The 19,533-nt window shown below is 51.3% G+C and overlaps 1 protein-coding gene across 2 annotated transcripts in view; it reads right to left on the bottom strand.

Moving 5' to 3' along the window:
• SRCAP (Snf2 related CREBBP activator protein) overlaps nucleotides 1-19,533 on the bottom strand; it is a 2,075,623-nt gene that overhangs the window by 97,651 nt on the left and 1,958,439 nt on the right. For both annotated transcript variants that reach the window (XM_069651627.1, XM_069651629.1), the window contains one exon: nucleotides 3,547-3,630. In XM_069651627.1, coding sequence (XP_069507728.1) covers nucleotides 3,547-3,630 — 84 coding nt within the window. The remainder of the gene's footprint in view (nucleotides 1-3,546; nucleotides 3,631-19,533) is intronic.

The raw sequence follows: 19,533 nt of genomic DNA, 5'->3' as shown, positions 1-19,533 counted from the left end.
TCTATCTCGGATCAATGACTCTACTATTTGAGCTATATCAGTTCACTAGGAGTGTCTCTTATGCCCTCTCTTGTATGTATTCAGAAGTCACATTGAATTTTCACAAATGTCTGATTTTTTAATATCTTTTTGCACTGATTTTATATGCTATGTATACATTTTAGAAGGAGTTCAGGGCTTGTTGTATTGTTAACAGATATATATATTTTTCCTTTTTTCTATTCTTTAAAGGGATGGTCTAGTAAAAATTTGTATTAAAAAAATAGATGGGCAACATAAAAAAAAAATACTAGCATTCTCCGTTTTAAAACTTCCTATGTAAAATTTTGAGCTATTCAAGCTCAAAATTAGCAAAAGCAAGCACATGGGCGCATCCATTTTGTGAAATGGAGGCCCTCCTGTGCTGGCTTTTGCGGAACTAATGAAGGAAAAGCCAGCCAGCTGTAGTAAACAAAGGTTACCGCTGGGTGGCTTTCCCTTCATTAGTGCTGTAGGCGGAGGACGGGGACTGGAGACCAGAGCAGGAAAGCTGCAGCTGAATCTCAGTGAGTGCTATTTATTTTTTTTAAAAAAAAATAAGCACTAGCTGGAGGAGCCCGGAAAACTTAGAAATAAAACCACAGCTTTAAAAACGTTGTATTTATGTTTGCGGTCGCTTTTCGGAGGAGCCTGAAAAACTCGGAAAGAAAAACCGCAGCGTTTTCCAACACAACCGCGTTGTTTCTGCCTGAATCTGCTTTCCCATTTGGGGCTCTCGGGCTCCCCACGGGGAGCCTGAGAGCCCCAAATGGGAAAGCAGATTTAGGCAGACAACGCAGCATTTAGCATTTCCCATTTGGGTCTCTCGGGCTCCCCACGGGGAGTTAAAGGTTTAAAGTGGCTCCACCTGTCATTCCTTGGAAGCGGAATTAGGAAACAGTAAAAAAGCCTGCTTCCCTGCCCACTGTAAAACCTTACATGGTTTCTGAACCCAGTGGAAGTAGGGGGAGAGCCATTCCACCCATCCAAACAACCAGTTTTTCTTGTGGGGAAACGGGATTTAGCCTGGCCGTGCCCAAAGAACCAGCAGGAAGAACCAATGGAGATTGGTTGGCATGATGCTGAGGAATGTGAAGGATGGGAGGAAAGGGAATTGGAGCCATCTGAGGAAACCAATATCCTCTTATGCAGGACTGGCCCCTTCAAAGGCCCAAGAACAAGTCAAATCCAATCAGATATGGGCTACGGCCCAGATTGACTCTGGTAGTACGCAGATTGTTGTCCGGTTGGACCTAGTCTACCCTAATACCATAGACTCGAGGGAGGCCGTACAGATTACCTGTTCGTGTGGCAATGTCGCGGTCCATCCAAAAACACAGATGACCTTAGACGCCCCAGGAGAACCCACCCACCTAAAAGTCACCATAGTTCCCAGACTCCTGGAGGAGGTGATTAACAGTATCTAGTTCCTTAACTTTCAAGATCTGCTAAACTCTTTCCACAAGTAAGAGAGCTGGAAAACGTAATCCCCATACTCCTCCTGGGAAGAGTTCCCTGAGGGAAGGTTGGATGCAAAATGGATTTTGAAGAAGGGAGTTCCGACCGACATTCCAGCAGCATGAGAGGAGAGCCTAAATCCACAATAGGGGTATTTCACTAATCCAGGGATATTGTCACCTCTCCCGAAAGAGGAGCCAAATGCGACTAGGGAGGTGAGCACCCAATATAACACCCCCTATGGGACAGGACAAGCAGAATCCCTCTGGAAGGGAATTCCTCTTATGCAACAGAGAACCTGATGGGGTATAAGTAATCTTCCCCCTACGTCTTACTAATACCTGTATATGGTAGGCAGGGGCAAGGTTTTGTTACAGTCAAATGCACACTTTGTAGGTGTGCCCAGGAGGAGAGAGCAAACGCAAGCATCGGCTTGCCGAGCTAGGACACGCTGAAAGAAAGTTTAGCGGACGCAGCCAGAAGACAAACGCTGCGCTCAGTAGAAGACTTGCCTAAGCAGCTCTACATCAGCAGAAGAAGAGGAGAAACTATTTGGCCCTCTTCAAGCACACAGCTTCAGGATATCTGGTACGCAGTTACTGAGCGGCATGCAGCAAAGGCCTAGTGGGAACAGCACCGAGAGGATGCCACAAAGCGAGAGAAGCTCAATAAGAACAGAACAGCATCCACTGGAAGAGTAACAAAAGCAGCTCTGTATCAGAGCAGAGGAGAAGCTAGCACCACAAGAGAAGCACTGCCAGCGGAAGGCAGGTATGCGGTCGCTCAACGCTAGAGGGAAGCGAGAAAGACAATGAGAAAGAGAGAGACACATCGCAGAGCGTGGAAAGAGAAAGATTTAAATAAAAGAGTAAGGAGAGAGACACAAACTTCATATTGGGCAGCAAGAAGAAATGGAATCCCAGAGTGGGGAGTGAGAAGAAACAGAACCCCAGAGTGGGGAGTATAGAAGAAACAAAGCCCAAGAACGGGGAAAGAGCGCCTGCAACCCCAGAGTGGGCAGCGAGACGGGGAAAAAACACAGGAGCCCACATAGACTGAGCAACCTCAGAGAGACTGTAAGAATACCCCTGAGTGGGGAAATGTGAGCAGTCCAGAGAAGGGATAAAGAATGAAAGAATACTAGGTAGGAAGAGACAGAGAGGGGACAACCTTTCAGCAGACTTATAACTGGACTATGGGCAAAGATCTGTACTAAGAGACAGGGTGGGTTAGAAGGCAGCAGCCATCCCATCTTGTTTTTGTTGTTTGTAAGTTTTCTTTTGGAGATGGGGAAAGTGAGCAGGTTAGAACAGGATTCTGGACAGAGGACTTTAATATTATGTTAAACATCCTGATGAGCACTCTTGAATTCCTTTTATAAAATAGGGATTGAACCAGTAGAGTTAGGGAAAGATTACCTGAACTGAACCAGAACGAAACCTGTAGAACTATGCCTGGTTGTCAGAATCTTCATTCTGATCTACCACACAATGAAGATGGTTGCTAGCCATTTCCCAAAGGCTTTGGATGTCCAGGTCTGAACGGTTTTATACTCTGCCATATCGTGGTCTTTCATAAGGCAGAAAAGACATCAGTTGTTCGATCCATTACAGACAGATCAATGACAGGTTTTGCAGACTTTGGAGCCCTATTTAGAAGTTGACCTCTTTCTAAAAAAAGACTACGAATTGACCAGTAACATTAAATTTCCAGTGCTTTTCAGCAGAAAGAAAGGAACTGAGGTACATTGCGCAGACCGCGCCAAACATACATGCAAATGGCGTTGTTTCAGCATAAGATGGAGCAGACAAGATTATGATGTCGAGGACAGTGCCACCTGGAGGCTGTGAAAAGTTTTCCGGTGTCGACTGCGTCAAGAGGGATATTTCAGAAGATAAGGTATCTGGGGAGGAATGGGACTATAGGAAACACTAATTTATATTTGTCCGCACCAATGGTTGCATGGACCGTCGCCTTCATGGTGTAAGGTGGGAAAACATGCATCTCCAAGAAAGCAGGAAGGACAGGTATATGGGGACCACATCGATTTTTATCATCAGTAAGATTTACCTCTGCATGTTTCAGCTCTTCCTTGCTGATGTCTTCCAGGGAGGTCTCCAGGAAGTTCATGGCATATCGTTCAATCGGTGTCAACTAAAAGAAGGGAGACAAACCATCAGCAAGCACAGGTCACATTCATAGTTCAAATGGCTATAAACAGCAGTCTGAGCTCTAATGACAGCACACATTAAATTGTATTTTTCCAGCAAGTGTAGGGTTAGGTATGCGGGGGTTGTTAACTATTGGCACACCTATTAGTAACCATGGCCAAACAATCAATGGCAAGTTCTCAAGAGGAGTGCAGTGCTCAAGAACACAGAGTAGCATAAAAACATAATGAATAAAACAAAGTCAAGCTACAGGGTTTTAAAACAAATGTTATCAATAGATGTCAAATGCTGCAGGGTTCTGGCTTTCCAAATTAAGGGTGTTCTCTCAAACCTTCTCATCCTTGAGGGGTCTCCTGCCTCTCTAAGCCAGGCTTTGCACACTGGTGTGAGCAGTGCTGTGTCAGGACTACTGACTGGGAGGCCCAACTGTCTAGGCCCTGAGGCTAGTGACAGCCGAAAGATAGACGTCTTTTCTATTTGTTTCCATCTGGATATTACACGTGACCGGGGGAGGGGGGTATCTCAAGAGGGGTAAATGTGAGCTGTAGCATCAAAATCCACACATAAGTATCCAAATAACACTTACACTCAAGGTTTTCTAGTAAAATATTTTTTTTATTTTTAACAGTTTTAAATAAGCATTCTTTAAAAGGGGCAATGTGCAACAATACAAATACACCTCATAACACTTTCTCAGAATCAGGATATGCAAGTAGATACTCAACCGAAAAAGTTGTATCTCCTGCAAGGGCATTGGGAGGGGCTGAAAGCCCTTGAAAACTAAAAAGAAAAGAAACACAGACACAAATCAGTTATTGAAAAAGCTGAAAATAGCTGAAAATTTGAAGTCAAGGGCCCAGAAGTTGTCCATGGCAGTGAGGAAAAGTAAACAAAAGTCAGTCGCACCTCCCTCTCCGAAAAATGTTAAATCTAACAAAACAGTCGGGAGCCAGACAGAGACGCCTTGTCAGCCTATGAAGATCGCTCCAATTTTCTTAAGAGGCAAACATTGGAGGGATACTCCAATAGCATCTGGAGGGGAAGTTCTAGCAACCCCTGTAGAGGGTCAAATAGCAACCACTCCAAATGGTCAGCCACAGTCTCCTCCGACAATACAGCCTCCAATGGTTAACCATCCCCACCGAGACGAGGCAAACTCAGGAAGAGCAAAGTGAAAGTGCTCAAGGCCTGGAATCTGGAGGGAGGGTTTTGCCTAAAATTCCAGAGGTTGATGCGCATATGCATTGTGGTTGCAAGAAGGCTACTTTGCAGTGTCGTAAAGACCTCTGGGCCCGACCCATAAGAAGTCATTGAAGTTTTATATTTCTATATCAGATGTGTCTAATCCTAGGCGCAGCCGTCTAAATAGATCTACGATCCTCGCAATTATGAATGAAATTCCGGCTAAGCGCCTTTTCACCACAGCCGATATTGAATACATCGGATTCCCCTTTATACCTTCATCGGATGTGGTGGAGTACGGCTTAAAGTCCAGATTGGGGGTCGATGCAGTCTGGAGAACGGGACTGGAATGGAGAAAGAGGTTTCGAAGTTTATATGGATCTGCCAGCAAGTGTACAATCTGCGCCAGACATGTTCTTGAGGCGAGAGGCTGAACAGTCTAGGCCCAGGATCCCCCAAAAAGTGGATCCAACCCCCGATGTATGGTCAATGGTACTGGAAACTGTCTCCTAGATATTTCTTAAGTTGGGCTTACCTGGGAGGCATCTCTAGATTCCACTGTCTCCTTAAAAAGTGTTTGTCCTCAAATTGGGTTAGTCGGGGAAGCATCTGCAGTGAAAGACACTATTGCCCCGCTGAATTGGAAAATTAGGGGTTACAAATCCTTTAGAATGGATAGCAGAGGAGCCTATATCTTCAAATCCTTTGACTTTGTTGTTTTTCAGGGAACTTGGCTTAAGGATACTTTTGGGTTGCACGGCTCTGTCTTTCAACAACTGGCAGTGGGTGAGGGGGTGGGCCGTCTCTCGGGGTTATGTGTATTGCTTGTAGGAATTAGATTTTCTTCCAGTCTGCTCTTTTGTGAAATGAGGTGCTGGGTATCCTGGCCATTAGGGTGGATTCCAGTACTGAGAAGGGTAATCTTAAATTGATTGTGGTGAATATATACTGGAATCCCACAACGGCTTATCTTTTGAGCTTTCATCGGTCTTTGTCCCACATCCTTGGTCAGAACAACTCCCAGGTTATGAATTGCTGGTAATGGGAGACTTCAATGTTCAATGTATAAAGACCACAGCACCTGGGATCTCAGATCCCTAAACTACCTTCCAGCAATGGGGTTCTGTGGAAAAATTTCCTGGTGGGTTGGGACCTCTGGATGGCCAACGGCTTGATTGAGGGGGATATTACCCCTGCTTCAAGCTGGCGTAGGGAGACACGTTTTTCGATAAATTACCATTTGTTTTAGTCCAGGCCTCTGCTTTTAGGAGTTATCAATATATTATTACAAACGTGTCCCTCAGTGATCACAAAGTATTTGAAGCGTTTTATCGGATAAACCCAAGGGGGGTGGGGGGGGGGGGGGGTTAGGGGGAGGATGACCCGTCAATACGATGAAAATCTGTTTGTAAACAGGGGGGCATGGGGGGGGGGTGGAGGGGGAGAGAAACAAGAGTCGGGTGCTGACAGACCGGTTGGGATGGGTAATACAACCCATGTCAGAAGGCAAATAGTTGAAGAATTGTCAACCCCCCCCTCACCCCCCCAGATAATTAGTTGGCTGCTGTACCGGTTAAATATCCCCATCATTTTCACAAACAAACTTGGGGAAAAAAAATGATGAGACAAGCAATAAGAAAGTCTACACCGGGGGAAGGGACCCACAAATAGTGAACAGTGAGATAAAGTCATCAAAAATATTTATAGGAATGGGCGCAGATCTCACCGACTCCAACATCCTCAACTTGAAGGAGAAATGATGCTGAGGGCCATCTGGCAAAATAACTCCCGTAATATTTGGTCATTAATGGGATCTCTTGATAAGCCGTATAATTCTGAACAAGATGGAATTATTCAAGAACAGGTGTGGGTCGAACATTTCTCTGGGCTCTATGGGTGTGTCACACCAACTAATAAGAGCATCGAAAGTGAATCGAAGTGGGCCCTGCACTATACGGAAGACGATATAAAGGGCTTAATAATGAAGTCTTCCTCATCCAAAGGCACGGGTCACAATGGTCTGAGCAATCGTCTGTCGGTTCTCCCTTGTCTTCACCCCTTAATGTCCACTTGAAAAAAAAGCAGAATCGCTGGCAGGCCTATTTGCTGTATCCAAACTGTTAAATGTATCATATTCAATTAATCTGCCTGTGCAGACCATTATCATCTCAGAAATTCAAGGGCTCTGAGCGACTGTTTTCTCCCAGTGTTCCTTGCCTCCTTGAGCGCTTTGAAACACTTGCCTGTGTATAGGCACTATATAAATAAACATTACCATACCATACCATAATATGATTTTTCAGGCAGTACCGGACACTTGGGCCCAAGGTTCTGGCTGCCTTATTTAAAGGCATGACATGCATTACTCACCGTAATAGCATTTCTGATTGTATCTGCTTAGATTCACATGCTGTGCATATAGTCCGACATCCAGCAACCACAGTTTTTTGCATCTTTTCTTTTGAGAATTGAAAGGGGACGTCGACATGGGCGTGCCTGCTACACTATCCCTAACTTGACGTGTTGTGTACCCAAAATCCTTCACGCATCGAGGTCCCTCCGATTGTATTTTTTCTGCCATGAGGGAGCCCAATGACTATCATGAGCGAGTACATAAGAGAGAAAGCAGTAAGACGTCTATGTTCCTTCCACCCGAGCGGGGAGGATGGGTGGGTGCATGTGAATCTAAGCAGATACAATCATCAGAAATGCTATTACGGTGAGTAATGCATGTCTTCTGATGCTTGTTAATCTGCTTAGAATCACATGCTGTGCATAGACTAGCAAGCAGTACCTGGAGTTGGAGGTGGGTTGTGAGAAGGAACAGTAGTGAAAAGATGTCTTAGTACTGCCTGTCCCACCTGACAACAGTGTTTTGTAAAGGTGTGTACAGAACTCCAGGTTGCCGCTTTGCAAATGGACTCTAGGGGAACATTTGCAACGAAAGCTATGGAAGCCCCAGTGTCTCAAGTAGAATGTGCTCTAGGCTTTAAGGGCAGTTCCCTCTTAGCAAGAGTGTAGCAGAGTGTGATGCATTTGTCAATCCACCTTGAGATGGCCGATTTAGAGACAGGATCCCTTCTCTACCAGCTGCCACTGAAACGAAAAATTAGTTTGTTTTTCTCAGTGGTCTAGTTCTTTCCAGGTAAAACATGACGGCCCAGCGCACATCTAATGTGTGTAGGGTTCTTTCGGCCACGTTAGTAGGATTCTGGAAGAAAGTAGGCAGTTCTAATGATTGGTTCACATGGAACTTGGAAATACATTTAGGCGCAAATCGAGGGTGAGTGCGCAGAACCACCTTATCTCTGAACTGTAACGAAAGGGTCTAGAACTGAAAGGGCCTGTAGTTTACTAACTCTCCTTATAAAAGTGATAGCCACTAGGAAGGCTGTCTTATAGGTAAGATCTTTGAGACTTGCCTTATGCATAGGCTCAAAAAGGAGACCCCAGTAGTCTAGTCAAAACCACATTTAGGTCCCATCCGGGAGCCAGGTTAGAAATGGGGGGATGAATCCTTTTAACCCCTTGCATGAAAGCCTTAATAACTGGTATTTTCCACCAAGACACCTTCTGTTGTGATGTAGTGTAGGCTGAGAGAGCAGCTAAGTGAACCTTTAGGGAATTAAAAACCAGGCCCGAGTCTAGGAGGTGAGTCAGGTACAATACAATGTGAGTAGGAGAGCAGTCAATAGGATTGACACCCTTGGAAATTCACCAGATAACAAATCACTTCCATTTACTGGAGTAGCAGTATCTGGTGTTCCGTTTTCTCGCCTCCTTAAGTATGTCCATGCATCTCTGAGGGAGCTGTAGGTGCCCGAACTCTATGACCTCAGGCGCCAAGCCGCTAAGTTCAGGGTTTGCGGGCATGGGTGAAGAGTCTCCCCCTCGTCTTGAGATAACATGTTGTACGGGCAAGGCAGTTTCATTGTCTGAGATAGGGACATCTCCATCAGATGGGAGAACCAGGGTTGGCGGGCCCACATGGGGGCCACCAATATCATGGTGACTAGTTTCTGGTGCATTTTGTGCACAATCTTGTTGAGTAGGGGAGTCGGGGGGGGGGAGGGGGATAGGGGGGGCAGGGGGTTTGCGGACTTGGGGGACGCGGGGTAAAACGTAAACATATTTCCCTGACCATGTTATCCAGAGACCGTTCCCCCTTGGATAGGTTCTGGGGGTACCTGGAGGCATAATCTTGGTATTGAGCGTTCTCCAGAGTTGAAAACAGGTTGATCTCTCGGAAACCCAGTTCTTCGAAAACGGTGGAGACGATTTCTTCGTGTAGTAGCCATTCGTACACTATGGGCAGTGGGAAGTCTCTGCTGAGCATGTCCGCTGGAAGATTGAGTTCATCTGGAACGTGTTGAGACAACAGGAACATCCTGTGTTTGAGAGCCCATATCCAAATGTTCTGGGACAGTTTGGATAGCTCTGGAGAGTGTGTGCCCCCTTGCTTCTTCAGGTAGTATATGGCCGTGGTGCTGTCTGTGAGAACCAGGACTGTCTTCCCCTGTAAAACAGTCTGAAAGGCTTTCAGTGCCTTGACTATGGCTAACGGCTCCAACAGATTTATGCGGTTGCATGCTACTTCTGGGCACCCCACGCTGTGCGCCGGCTGCTGAAGCAGTTGAGCCCCCCACCCCGTGAGAGATGCGTCTGTCATGAGAGTGGCTTCTACTGTGGGGGTGGTGAAGGTCTTCCTCTTGGAGAGGTTTTCCCTCGACCACCACTGTAGAGAGAAGGAGGGCTGGCGAGACAACCACCAGATCTTCCCATTGTCCGCTGGCCTGACACCACTGGCTGTTGAGCCACTCTTGCATAGGACGCACACGTGCGAGAAACTAAATAAATGCATGATGCCATCATTCCTAACAGCGGCATGGCTTTGCGTACCGGCACCCCTCGACCGGCTACTTATTGAGGGATCTGAAACAGCATGTTTTGAACCCTCTCGTTGGAGGGGTAGGCGAGGCCACCTTCTGTCCGAAGTAGAGCCCCTAAGAACTGTTAAACTTGACTGGGGTCTAGGCTGGACTTTTTCTCGTTGATGGAGAATCCCAGGCTGAATAAGAGGTCTATTATCTTTTTGGGTATTCAACAGGCATGTTCTGTAGGAATCCCTTGTTATGAGACAGTCATCGAGGTAAGGGTAAACCGGAACCGATTCTCTGCACAGGTTCGCTGCTGCCACTGCCAGTACCATAAACACCCTTGGCACTAAGGCAATGCCGAAGGGGAGTACTTTGAACTGATAGCGCTTGTCCTCTATCATGAACATTAGGTATTTTCTGTGTGCTGGCAACATTGAAATAATAAAGTATGCATCTTTCATATCCAGTGTTGCCATGTAATCCGTTTCAGCAGAGGGATTACCTCCTGCAACGTGACCATGCAAAACTTTTGAGGTTTGATAAATGTGTTCGCTGGGCGCAAGTCTAGCACAGGGCGCATGGTGAGATCCTTTTTGGGTACAAGGAAGTACACAGAATAAATACTCTTGTTTACCTGTAGAAGAGGGACTACTTCTATGACGCCCTTTTCCTGCAGGATCTTGACCTCTTGCAGCAGGATGCGTAGGAGTTCCGGTGTCAGGCGTCATGATTTTGGTGGTTGGAATTGAGGTGGTCGGCAAAATTCTATGCAGTACCCATGGGTGATGGTCTTGAGCACCCACTGGTCTGTTATCCCCTCCCATGCATGAAGAAAAGATGTTAAACATCCCGCGACCGGGGATGCATGGAGGGGACCTGGATCTGAGGGTCATTTCGGACCGGAGGCCGGGGAGTGGAATTTCGGCCTCTACCCTTTCCATGGCGTTGTCCTCTAGGTGGATACGTGGTGGTGGTGTTGGATCGTCGTCCTGAAGATCAGTTGTTTCCTGAACCATACTGGTTTTGAGGGGAGCGAGACTGCCTGCGAAAGGAGCGACGAGAACCGCCCCCTCTGTGTTGAGAAGGCTTTTGGGTAATCTGGTTTAAGGATTTTAGAGTCTCATACACCTTCTTAGCTGTCTCAAGTGCTTCGTCCACGGCCTTGCCAAACAAGTTGGTCTCCTCAACCGGCTTGTTTATTAAGGCTGCTTGGGTTTCAGGCTTAAAACCAGAGTTCCTCAACCAGGCGTGTCGTTTAAGTAGTGTACCCTAGGCCAAGGTTCTTCCCGCTGTTTCGGCAGCGTCCAGAGTGCGCTTCAGAATGTTGTGGTTGATTTGCTTGCCTTCTGATACAATTGGGAGCAGTTTAGCCTGCATTGCTTCTGGGGTTTATTGAAGGCCCTCTTGCAACAAATTCCACTGCACATCTGAGTAGCTAGCCAACAGAGTGGTGTTGTTGGCTATTTGGGTGGAGAACGGAGCATGAGTCGTGACCTTTTTTCCCCAGTCCATACAACATTTTGCCCTCCTTGTCAGGGGGTGCCTCCCCTGTAGACAGGGGGACACCTGCCCTCTTCCTTGTAGTCTTAACTACTAGGGAATCTGGAGTGGCATGCCCTTTAATGTAAAAGGGGTCGTTGGAAGGGTCGAAACAACCTCTCTACCCTGGGATTAACCACCCTGGCTTGGGCTGGAGTTAACAATGAAGGCGCTAGACGTCTCTTAATAAAGTTCAGTAAGGGAATGGCCCGACTGGCAGAAGGCTTTTCCTTCAGTATGTCCTCTACAAAGTCAGAATCCTGCACAGCCTCCTGTGTGGCGATTTGAAAATGTTCAGTCGCCTTCTTTAAGATGGTGTTAAATGCCATTTTATCATACACAGGTGAGGCCTGACGGGCTGGGGTGGTACGAGGTGAATCCATGCATAGAGCGTCAGGGTCCAGGGTAGGAGTAGGGGATGCCCAAGGTTGATTATTAACTGGATGGCTGTCCTCCCAATTGTCAATGGGATCAGCAGGATCATCCATAGGGTCCCCAAAGGTCTCATCATCCTGTATATAGGTATTGATAGGCACCTTGTCATCTGTAAGGTCAAAAGGAACAAGTTACTTACCTGTAACTGTTGTTCTCCAGCATGGGTCTGGCATGGATTCACATGCTCATGAATATTCCCCGTCGTCAGGCTGGGAATCCTCGGTAAAGAAAAAACCAGTATCAGTTTCGTTTCTGATCTGTCTTTCGTAGTAGTAACCAATCACTGATCTCTGCGTCATACTGACCACAGCCAATGACTGCCCTCTACCTAAGTCCCGCCTCTGGCAGCCATCTTCAGATTTGGTAGCAAGTGAAGTGGCAGTATGACCAAGTGAAGAGCCGCAGAGGGGTAGGCGGGAGGGTTTGCATGTGAATCCATACCAGACCCATGCTGGAGAACAACAGTTACAGGTAAGTAACTTGTTCCTTCTCCAGCATGGGGTCTGGCATAGATTCACATGCTCATGAATAAAGAATACATAGCAGTACACACATGCACAACCACGGGAGGTGGCAAAGGCTCAACATTAAGCATTACATCAAACTCAACATTAAGCAAATCTTACCTCCTCACCAGGCTCACCTTAGGCGAACAGGTTGCGCAGCACTGCTTGGCCGACCCTGGACTCCTCCCTGGAATCCCGATCGACGCAGTAGAATTTCGTGAAGGTGTGCGTCAACCTCCACGTAGCAGCCCTGCAGATGTCCAGCAAGGGCACACCAGATAGAAACGCCATGGTAGCTGCGATCGCTCTGGTGGAATGGGCTCTCGGACGGCCAGGCAGCAGTCGGTTTGTCAACCGATGACAGTACATGATAGAGGCGGAGAGCCATCTGGAAATGGAAGCCTTCGAGAGAGCCTTCCCCTGATTGACAGGTCCAAAGTTCACAAAGAGTTGTGACGTCTTCCGAAAACACTTTGTGCGGTCCACGTAGAACTTCAGCGCTCTAGCCACATCCAGCGAGTGCAAAGTCCTTTCAGCCGGCGACGAAGGCAACGGGAAGAGAACAGGCAACACCAAGGGTTCGTTGAGGTGGAAGTCCGACGGCACCTTGGGCATGGAGGGGTGCGTCCTGAGCACTACCCTCGTGTTGTGAAAAGTCAAGTACGGGGCCTTGCAGGAAAGGGCCTGGATCTCTCCCACCCGTCGTGCGGAGGTGATGGCCACAAGAAACGCTGTTTTCCACAACAAGAACTTCAACGGAGCCGAGTGCAGAGGCTCGAACGGAGGTCCCATGAGCTTGGTCAGCACCACGTTGAGCTCCCACGCCGGGGCCGGAGCCTTCACCGGCGGGAACGATCTGAACAGTCCCTTCATGAACTCTTTCACCAGACGATGAGACCACAAAGACGTCTGCCCCGTGTTTCTGGTGTATCGGGAGATCGCAGCAAGATGAATCTTGATGGACGCGTGCGCCAGTCCAGCCTTGGCCAGCGTCAGTAGGTACGGCAGTACTTGGGGAGCCGTAATCCGTAGAGGGTTAATCTTCTGTGCGTGGCACCAGACAGAGAACCTCTTCCATTTGTGTCCGTAGCATTTAAGAGCTGAGGACGCCCTGGCCTTTGCAAGAACCTCTCTGCAGTCGGCCGGTATGTCGCATCCTCCAAACTCTAACGCTGCAGGAGCCAGGCCTGCAAGTTCAGCGACTTCGGGTCGTGATGGAGGATGGCGCCTCCTTCCCTGGAGAGAAGATCCGCGTCCCCTGGTAGCTTGATTGACGGGGACGCTGACAAGTCCAGAAGGTCCGGGAACCATATCTGCCTCGGCCACGCAGGTGCGACGAGGATCATCCTGCACCGTGACCTCTTGAGCTGGTTGATGAGCCGGATCAGCAATGGCAATGGAGGGAACGCATATAGAAACCGGCCCTCCCAGGGGAACGAGAAAGCATCGCCCATGCTCCTCGGCTGGGGAAACCTGCTGGCGAACCTCCGGCACTTGGAGTTCGTCGCCGTCGCAAACAGATCGATCTGGGGTGTGCCCCACCGTCGGAAGAGGCGGTCCACTAGATCCTGTTCTAGTTCCCACTCGTGGCACGAGCGCAGCTCCCTGCTGAGTGAGTTGGCGATGGTGTTTTTTATCCCTGCCAGATGAAACGGCACCAGAAATATCCCTTGGGCGACGGCCCAATGCCACAGATCCTGCGCCTCCCTGGACAGGGCTGGGGACCTGGTTCCGCCCTGTTTCCTGATGTAGAACATGGTGGTGGTGTTGTCGGTGAAGATCCTCACCACCTTGCCCTTGAGGGACGGAAGGAAGGACCTGAGGGCCCAAAACACTGTACGGAGCTCTAGGACGTTGATATGGAGGGACTTCTCCGTCGGGAGCCAAAGGCCTCTCGCGTGCAGATTCTCGGTGTGCGCTCCCCACCCTTCCAGGGAGGCATCCGTGGTAACTGTCTCCTGGTGGCTGGGGGTCTGGAAGTCCATGCCCGCCGTCAGATGTGCACGGGTGGCCCACCACCGGATCGCTCGTCGGAAACTCTCGTCGAGTGTGATCCTTTCCTCGAAGCTGCCCGTCGTCTGGATCCAGCGCGCGTCCAGGAACTCCTGCAACGGGCGCATCCGGAGCCTGCACAGGCGGATGAGATAAATGCAAGAAGACATCATTCCGAGGAGGGACTTGATGGACCTCACTCTGGCCGCGTCCGCAACCAGCATCCGCTGCACCTTGTCCAGAATGGCCCTCGTCCTTTCCTCCGACGGGGAGGCCAGAAGCGACACTGTGTCGAGCTTCGCTCCCAGAAACAGTGCGTCTTGCGCGGGCACCAGGTGGGACTTGGCGTAGTTTACGGAGAATCCCAGGTCCGTGAGAAGTTGGACGGTCCTTGCCGTGTGCTCCACGGCGAGCTCCCTCGTCTTGGCTCGGATGAGCCAGTCGTCCAGGTAGGGGTAGACGTGGATCCCCTCTCGGCGCAGCTGCGCCGCCACCGGTGCAAGGCACTTGGTGAACACCCTGGGTGCCGACCTTAGTCCGAAGGGAAGGACTCTGAACTGATAGTGACGCCCTTGGACCACGAACCTGAGAAACTTCGGTGTCCTTTTAGGATGGGAATATGGAAGTAGGCATCCTCCAAATCCAACGACGACAGGAAATCGCCCTCCTCCAGCTGACCCAGAACGTGTTGGAGGGTGGCCATCCGGAACTTCTGTGCCTTGATGAATTTGTTCAGTCGTCGTAGGTCCAGGATGGGACGCCATCCTCCCGTCTTCTTCACAAGGAAGTATCTTGAGTAAACTCCGGAGCCCCGAAGCCTCTTTGGGACGAGCTCGATGGCGCCCTTCCTGAGCATCGCCTTTACCTCCAAGAGAAGTTGAGGGACGTGATTTTCTTTCCTGGCCACAGGGGGGACGCGCGGGCACCTTCTATGAAACTCGAGCGCGTGACCCTGGGCTAGGGCGTCCAGCACCAAACGGTCGGTGGAGATGGACTCCCACACGCTGACGAAGCTCGCCAGCCGGCCTCCCACCGGGGTGCTTCGGTGGGGGCCCGACCCCACGGCCGGTTCAGTCCTGCTTCGACGAGGCTTTGCCGCCTTGACCTCCTTGGCGACGACGGCGGGGTCCGCCTGACTTGCCTCGTCCCCTGTAAGCTTCCTGCGACGACGAACGGGCCGCTTGACGGTAGGTGGAAAATCCGCTGCCGGAACATTTGGAGGCACTCTTGCCTCCGCCGCTCCGAAAGGGCGGCCGCCGTTGCTGGAGAACCCCAAGAGCCCGGGCCGTCTCCGTGTCTGCTTTGATGGCTTGAAGGGAATCGTCCACTGTTTTCCCAAACAGGTTGTTTCCATCGAACGGCATGTCTAAGACTCTGGTCTGCACGTCTTGACGGAAGTCAGTAGCCTTGAGCCATCCACGCCGCCTAAGGCACACGCCGTTGCCCAACTGGCGAAATCCAGTGTCTGCGATGTCCGTTGCAATCGTAATGGCGTGGTCCGACGCCACCTCACCTTCCTGCAATATCTCTAGGGCATCAGCCCTCTTGTCGTCCGGTAGGAAGTCCAGCAGGGGGGCCAGTTTGTACCACAGCTCCCTGTCGTAGCGGGCTACGATAGCCAAGGAGTTGGCCGCCTTAATCGTCGTCGCTGCAGACGAGATGACCCTGCGTCCCATCGTATCCAATTTCTTTCCCTCGCCGTCCGGCGGGGAAGTCGACGTGGAGGCCCCCCCCCCGCTTTCTTCCTGGCCGCCGCGGAGACGACGGAGTCTGGGGTCGGCTGTGCCCGGAGGCACAAGGGGGCCGCGTCCGGGACCCGGTACTTCTTCTCGTACCGATCCCTTCTAGCCGGCGTCGTGGATGGGTTCTTGAGGAGGGCGAGGCCCTCATCCCAAATATCGTCCAGTAGAGGCACGGAGAGGACCGTCTTCCTCTTGGCCTCGCGCCGTTGATAAAGGAAACCTTCCTTCATCTTCTCCTCCGGGCATAGCTGGAAGAGCTCGGATGCCCTTGCGATCATGGTGTGAAACGATCCAATCTCGTCGGGCGGTGAAGCCCGGGTGGGAGGTGACGACGGCAGATCCTCGTCGTAAACCTCGTCGTCCGTACCCGTCGCGGCCGTGTCAGTCCCCGTGTCATCCCCACGAGTAGTGGACGGGGAGGAGGGCTGAACAGGGCGCGATGGCTGAAAAGGAGGTGGAGGGTGAATCCTTCTTCTCTTAGGCAGAGGGCTCCCAGAAGGGCCTGGCTCCGGGTCCCCCGTCGGGAGCGGTTCCTCCGCTGGTGGTAACGGCAGTCTCGTCCTCATCTCCGAGCATAAGGACTGTATAGCCAACAAAATGGCCGCCGAGTAGTCTTGCGGCGCTGGTTGAGGGGAGTCCGACGGGCGGTCAGGGGCCCCGTCGGCACCCTCGACGATATCGTCGTCTCCTACGTCGGGATCCCTCCCGACGGGCTTGTCTTCTTCCACGCCAACGCCGTGGCTTAAGACCTCGATCAGCTCTTCCTCAGAGGTTGAGGCCGAATCCACGACGACCTCCTGCCCCCCCTTTTTCTTCTCCGTCGGAGGTTTCACGGGGGTCCTGTCGATGGGCATAAAAGAGGACTCCCTCCGCGGTGGCAGGGAGACTCTGAGGCCCGAGGTCGCCACCACTGGTGTAGCCTCCACAGGCTGAGCCAGGGCCGCCGCGACTGTCTCGATAGAGGCCTTGGCAGGATGGATTAAGGCTTTCACCACCTTAGGTGCGCTCACCGCCTTCTCCTTGTGGGGGGGGGGACACACTGCCTCGCTCTCCCTCCGATGGGGCCTTCGAGCTCGACCGGGGCCTCTCCAGGAGCTTCGCCGGGTGCTCGGCCTTCCTCTTACCCGAACCAGAGCGTTGGCTCGTGGTTGATGGTGCCGGGGAGGATGCGCCCTGCCTGGCGCCCGTAGAGCCCGACCGTTCGGCGCTCCCGGTGCCAGCGGACTCGCGGTGCTATGCCTTGTGTTGGACCCCCGTCGCCGGGGCGTCCTCAAAGGTCTTAGAAGACCGCTCGGATTTCTTCCTCTTCTTCTCGCCTGACGGGCTCTTCCCTTCCAGCCAGTTGGCGAGACGTTGATGGCGGTCCTTCATGGTCCGCTCCGACATATTGCCGCAAAACGCACAGTCCTTCTCTACGTGCGTCTTGTCCTCATGTAGGCAGTAAAGACAAAAGGAGTGTTCGTCCTCCTTAAAGACATTCTGAAGCTGGCATCCAGGGCAGACCCTGAACAGCTTTCCGGGCGTCGAGCTTCCCTTCTCCTGGGCCATGTCCGAGATGGGCCTGAGAAACTTCTGAAGTCTTCCAAAAGCGTAGCTCGACGTAATCTTCACCCTTGAGGGGCATAGACGAATCCGACACGGGTCCCTGTTGATCAGATGAAGAATCTGTGGAGCTTGAGGCTCTTTTTGACCGAAAAAAATCGAGGTTTTTGAGAAAAACGTGAAAAAATAGCACTAACGCTCGAGAGCAATAGCACGCGGATCCCAACACTTGAACGTGCGGTAAAAATCTGAAGATGGCTGCCAGAGACGGGACTTAGGTAGAGGGCAGTCATTGGCTGTGGTCAGTATGACCCAGAGATAATGATTGGTTACTACTACGAAAGACAGATCAGAAACGAAACTGATACTGGTTTTTTTTCTTTACCGAGGATTCCCAGCCTGACGGGGAATATTCATGAGCATGTGAATCCATGCCAGACCCCATGCTGGAGAAGGTCTTCCACACACTGACGAAGTTCACCAGCTGGCCTCCCAGCGGGGTGCACGGGTGGGGGTCAGATGCCACGGCCGGTTGAATCCTGCTTGGATGTCGAAGGGCTGCTTTGGGGTCCCTGGCAACAGCGTCCTCCTCTGAAAGCCTTGGAACGGCCCCTGTTGGTTTCCTGGGCCGAGTACCGGGAGGGCTGGCGGTAAGAAGAGGAGCTCCCGCCAAAACCTTTGGAAGATCCATAGGAGTTGCCTCCTGAGGGCCGAAAGGAAGGCCGCTGCTGTTGAAGAGTGCCCAAGGCACGTGCCGTTTCCCGTGTCTGTCTTGATGGCCTGTAGAGACTCATCTACGCCCTTCCCGAAGAGGTTGTCTCTGTCAAAGGGCATGTCCAAAACACTAGTCTGAACATCCTGATGAAAGTTGGTGGCTTTGAGCCAACCACGACGACGAAGGCAAACGCAGTTGCCCATCTGGTGAAACCCCGCATCGGCGATGTCCGTGGCCACCGTGATGGCGTGGTCCGACGCCACCTCGCTTTCCTGCAGAATCTCCAACGCCTCCGACCTCTTATCGTCGGGGAAGAATTCCAGGATGGGAGCGATCTTGAACAACAGCTCCCGGTCGTAGCATGCTATGATGGCGAGGGCGTTGGCGGCCTTGATGGTAGTGGCCGCAGAGTAGATAACTCGTCATCCCATGGCATCCAACTTCTTCCCATTGTTGTCCGGAGGGGTGGACGCTGCCGAGGAAGAAGCGCCCGACGACGACTTCCTGGCCACTGCCGATACCACAGAGTTCGGAGACGGTCGGGCCTGCAAGAACTTGGGCACAGAGTCCGGCACCCTGTACTTCTTCTCAAGGTGATCCCTCTTCACCAGAGCAGTACAAGGGTTCTTCATGAGAGACAAGCCTTTGTCCCAAATGTAATCCAGGAGTGGGAGCGGGACAATGGTCTTTCTCTTCGCCTCGCGGCGCTGGATCAAGAAGCCCTCCTTCTCTGGAGTGAGCTGCAAAGCTCTGGAGATCATCACGTGAAACTAGCCTAGCTCGTCTGGCGTGGAGGATCCGGGAGGCGGCGACAGGAGGTCCCCCATCCCACAGTCCGTGCCCGTCATCGCTGTGCCTGGATCAGTCTCATCACTCAGGGTTGGGGGAAGAGAGGGAGGCAAGGGGTGGCAAGGAGGCAGAGCGTGCCTCTTCTTCTTGGCCGGTGGTTCCCCCGGCGCGAGAGGGTCGGCCATCCGCCGCGGGAGGGACCGCCGGCGCAATAGGCATCCAGAGTGGTGGTCCTTCGTCGGTTGTACCTGGGCCTTCACGGTCAGGACCGGTCCCTTGTTCTGCTTGGCCTTGGTCACCCCGGATGCCTTGTCCTGCCTGGCCTTTTCCTTAGGGTAAGGGTCAGTGCCCCTATCCCACTTGGCCTTCTATGGCAGGTCGGTCTTGGACTTCTCCTTGAGCTTGCCTGGATGGACCGACTTCCTCTTGGACGAAGATCCTGAGCGTTGACTGAAGTCGCTGGAGGCGTCGGACGCGCCCTGGCTGCCGAGGACCAAATTGCAACAGCGCTCCTGGTGGCTGTGGATCGCAGTGATTAGCCTTCTGTTGGACCCCCGCAGGAGGGGT

This window comes from Ambystoma mexicanum, chromosome 3p (genome assembly GCF_040938575.1).
Source record: "Ambystoma mexicanum isolate Mex_15411 chromosome 3p, UKY_AmexF1_1, whole genome shotgun sequence".
NCBI lineage: Eukaryota > Metazoa > Chordata > Amphibia > Caudata > Ambystomatidae > Ambystoma > Ambystoma mexicanum.
Note: the sequence above shows the minus strand (reverse complement) of the source record. Positions and strands in the feature narration are given on the sequence as shown.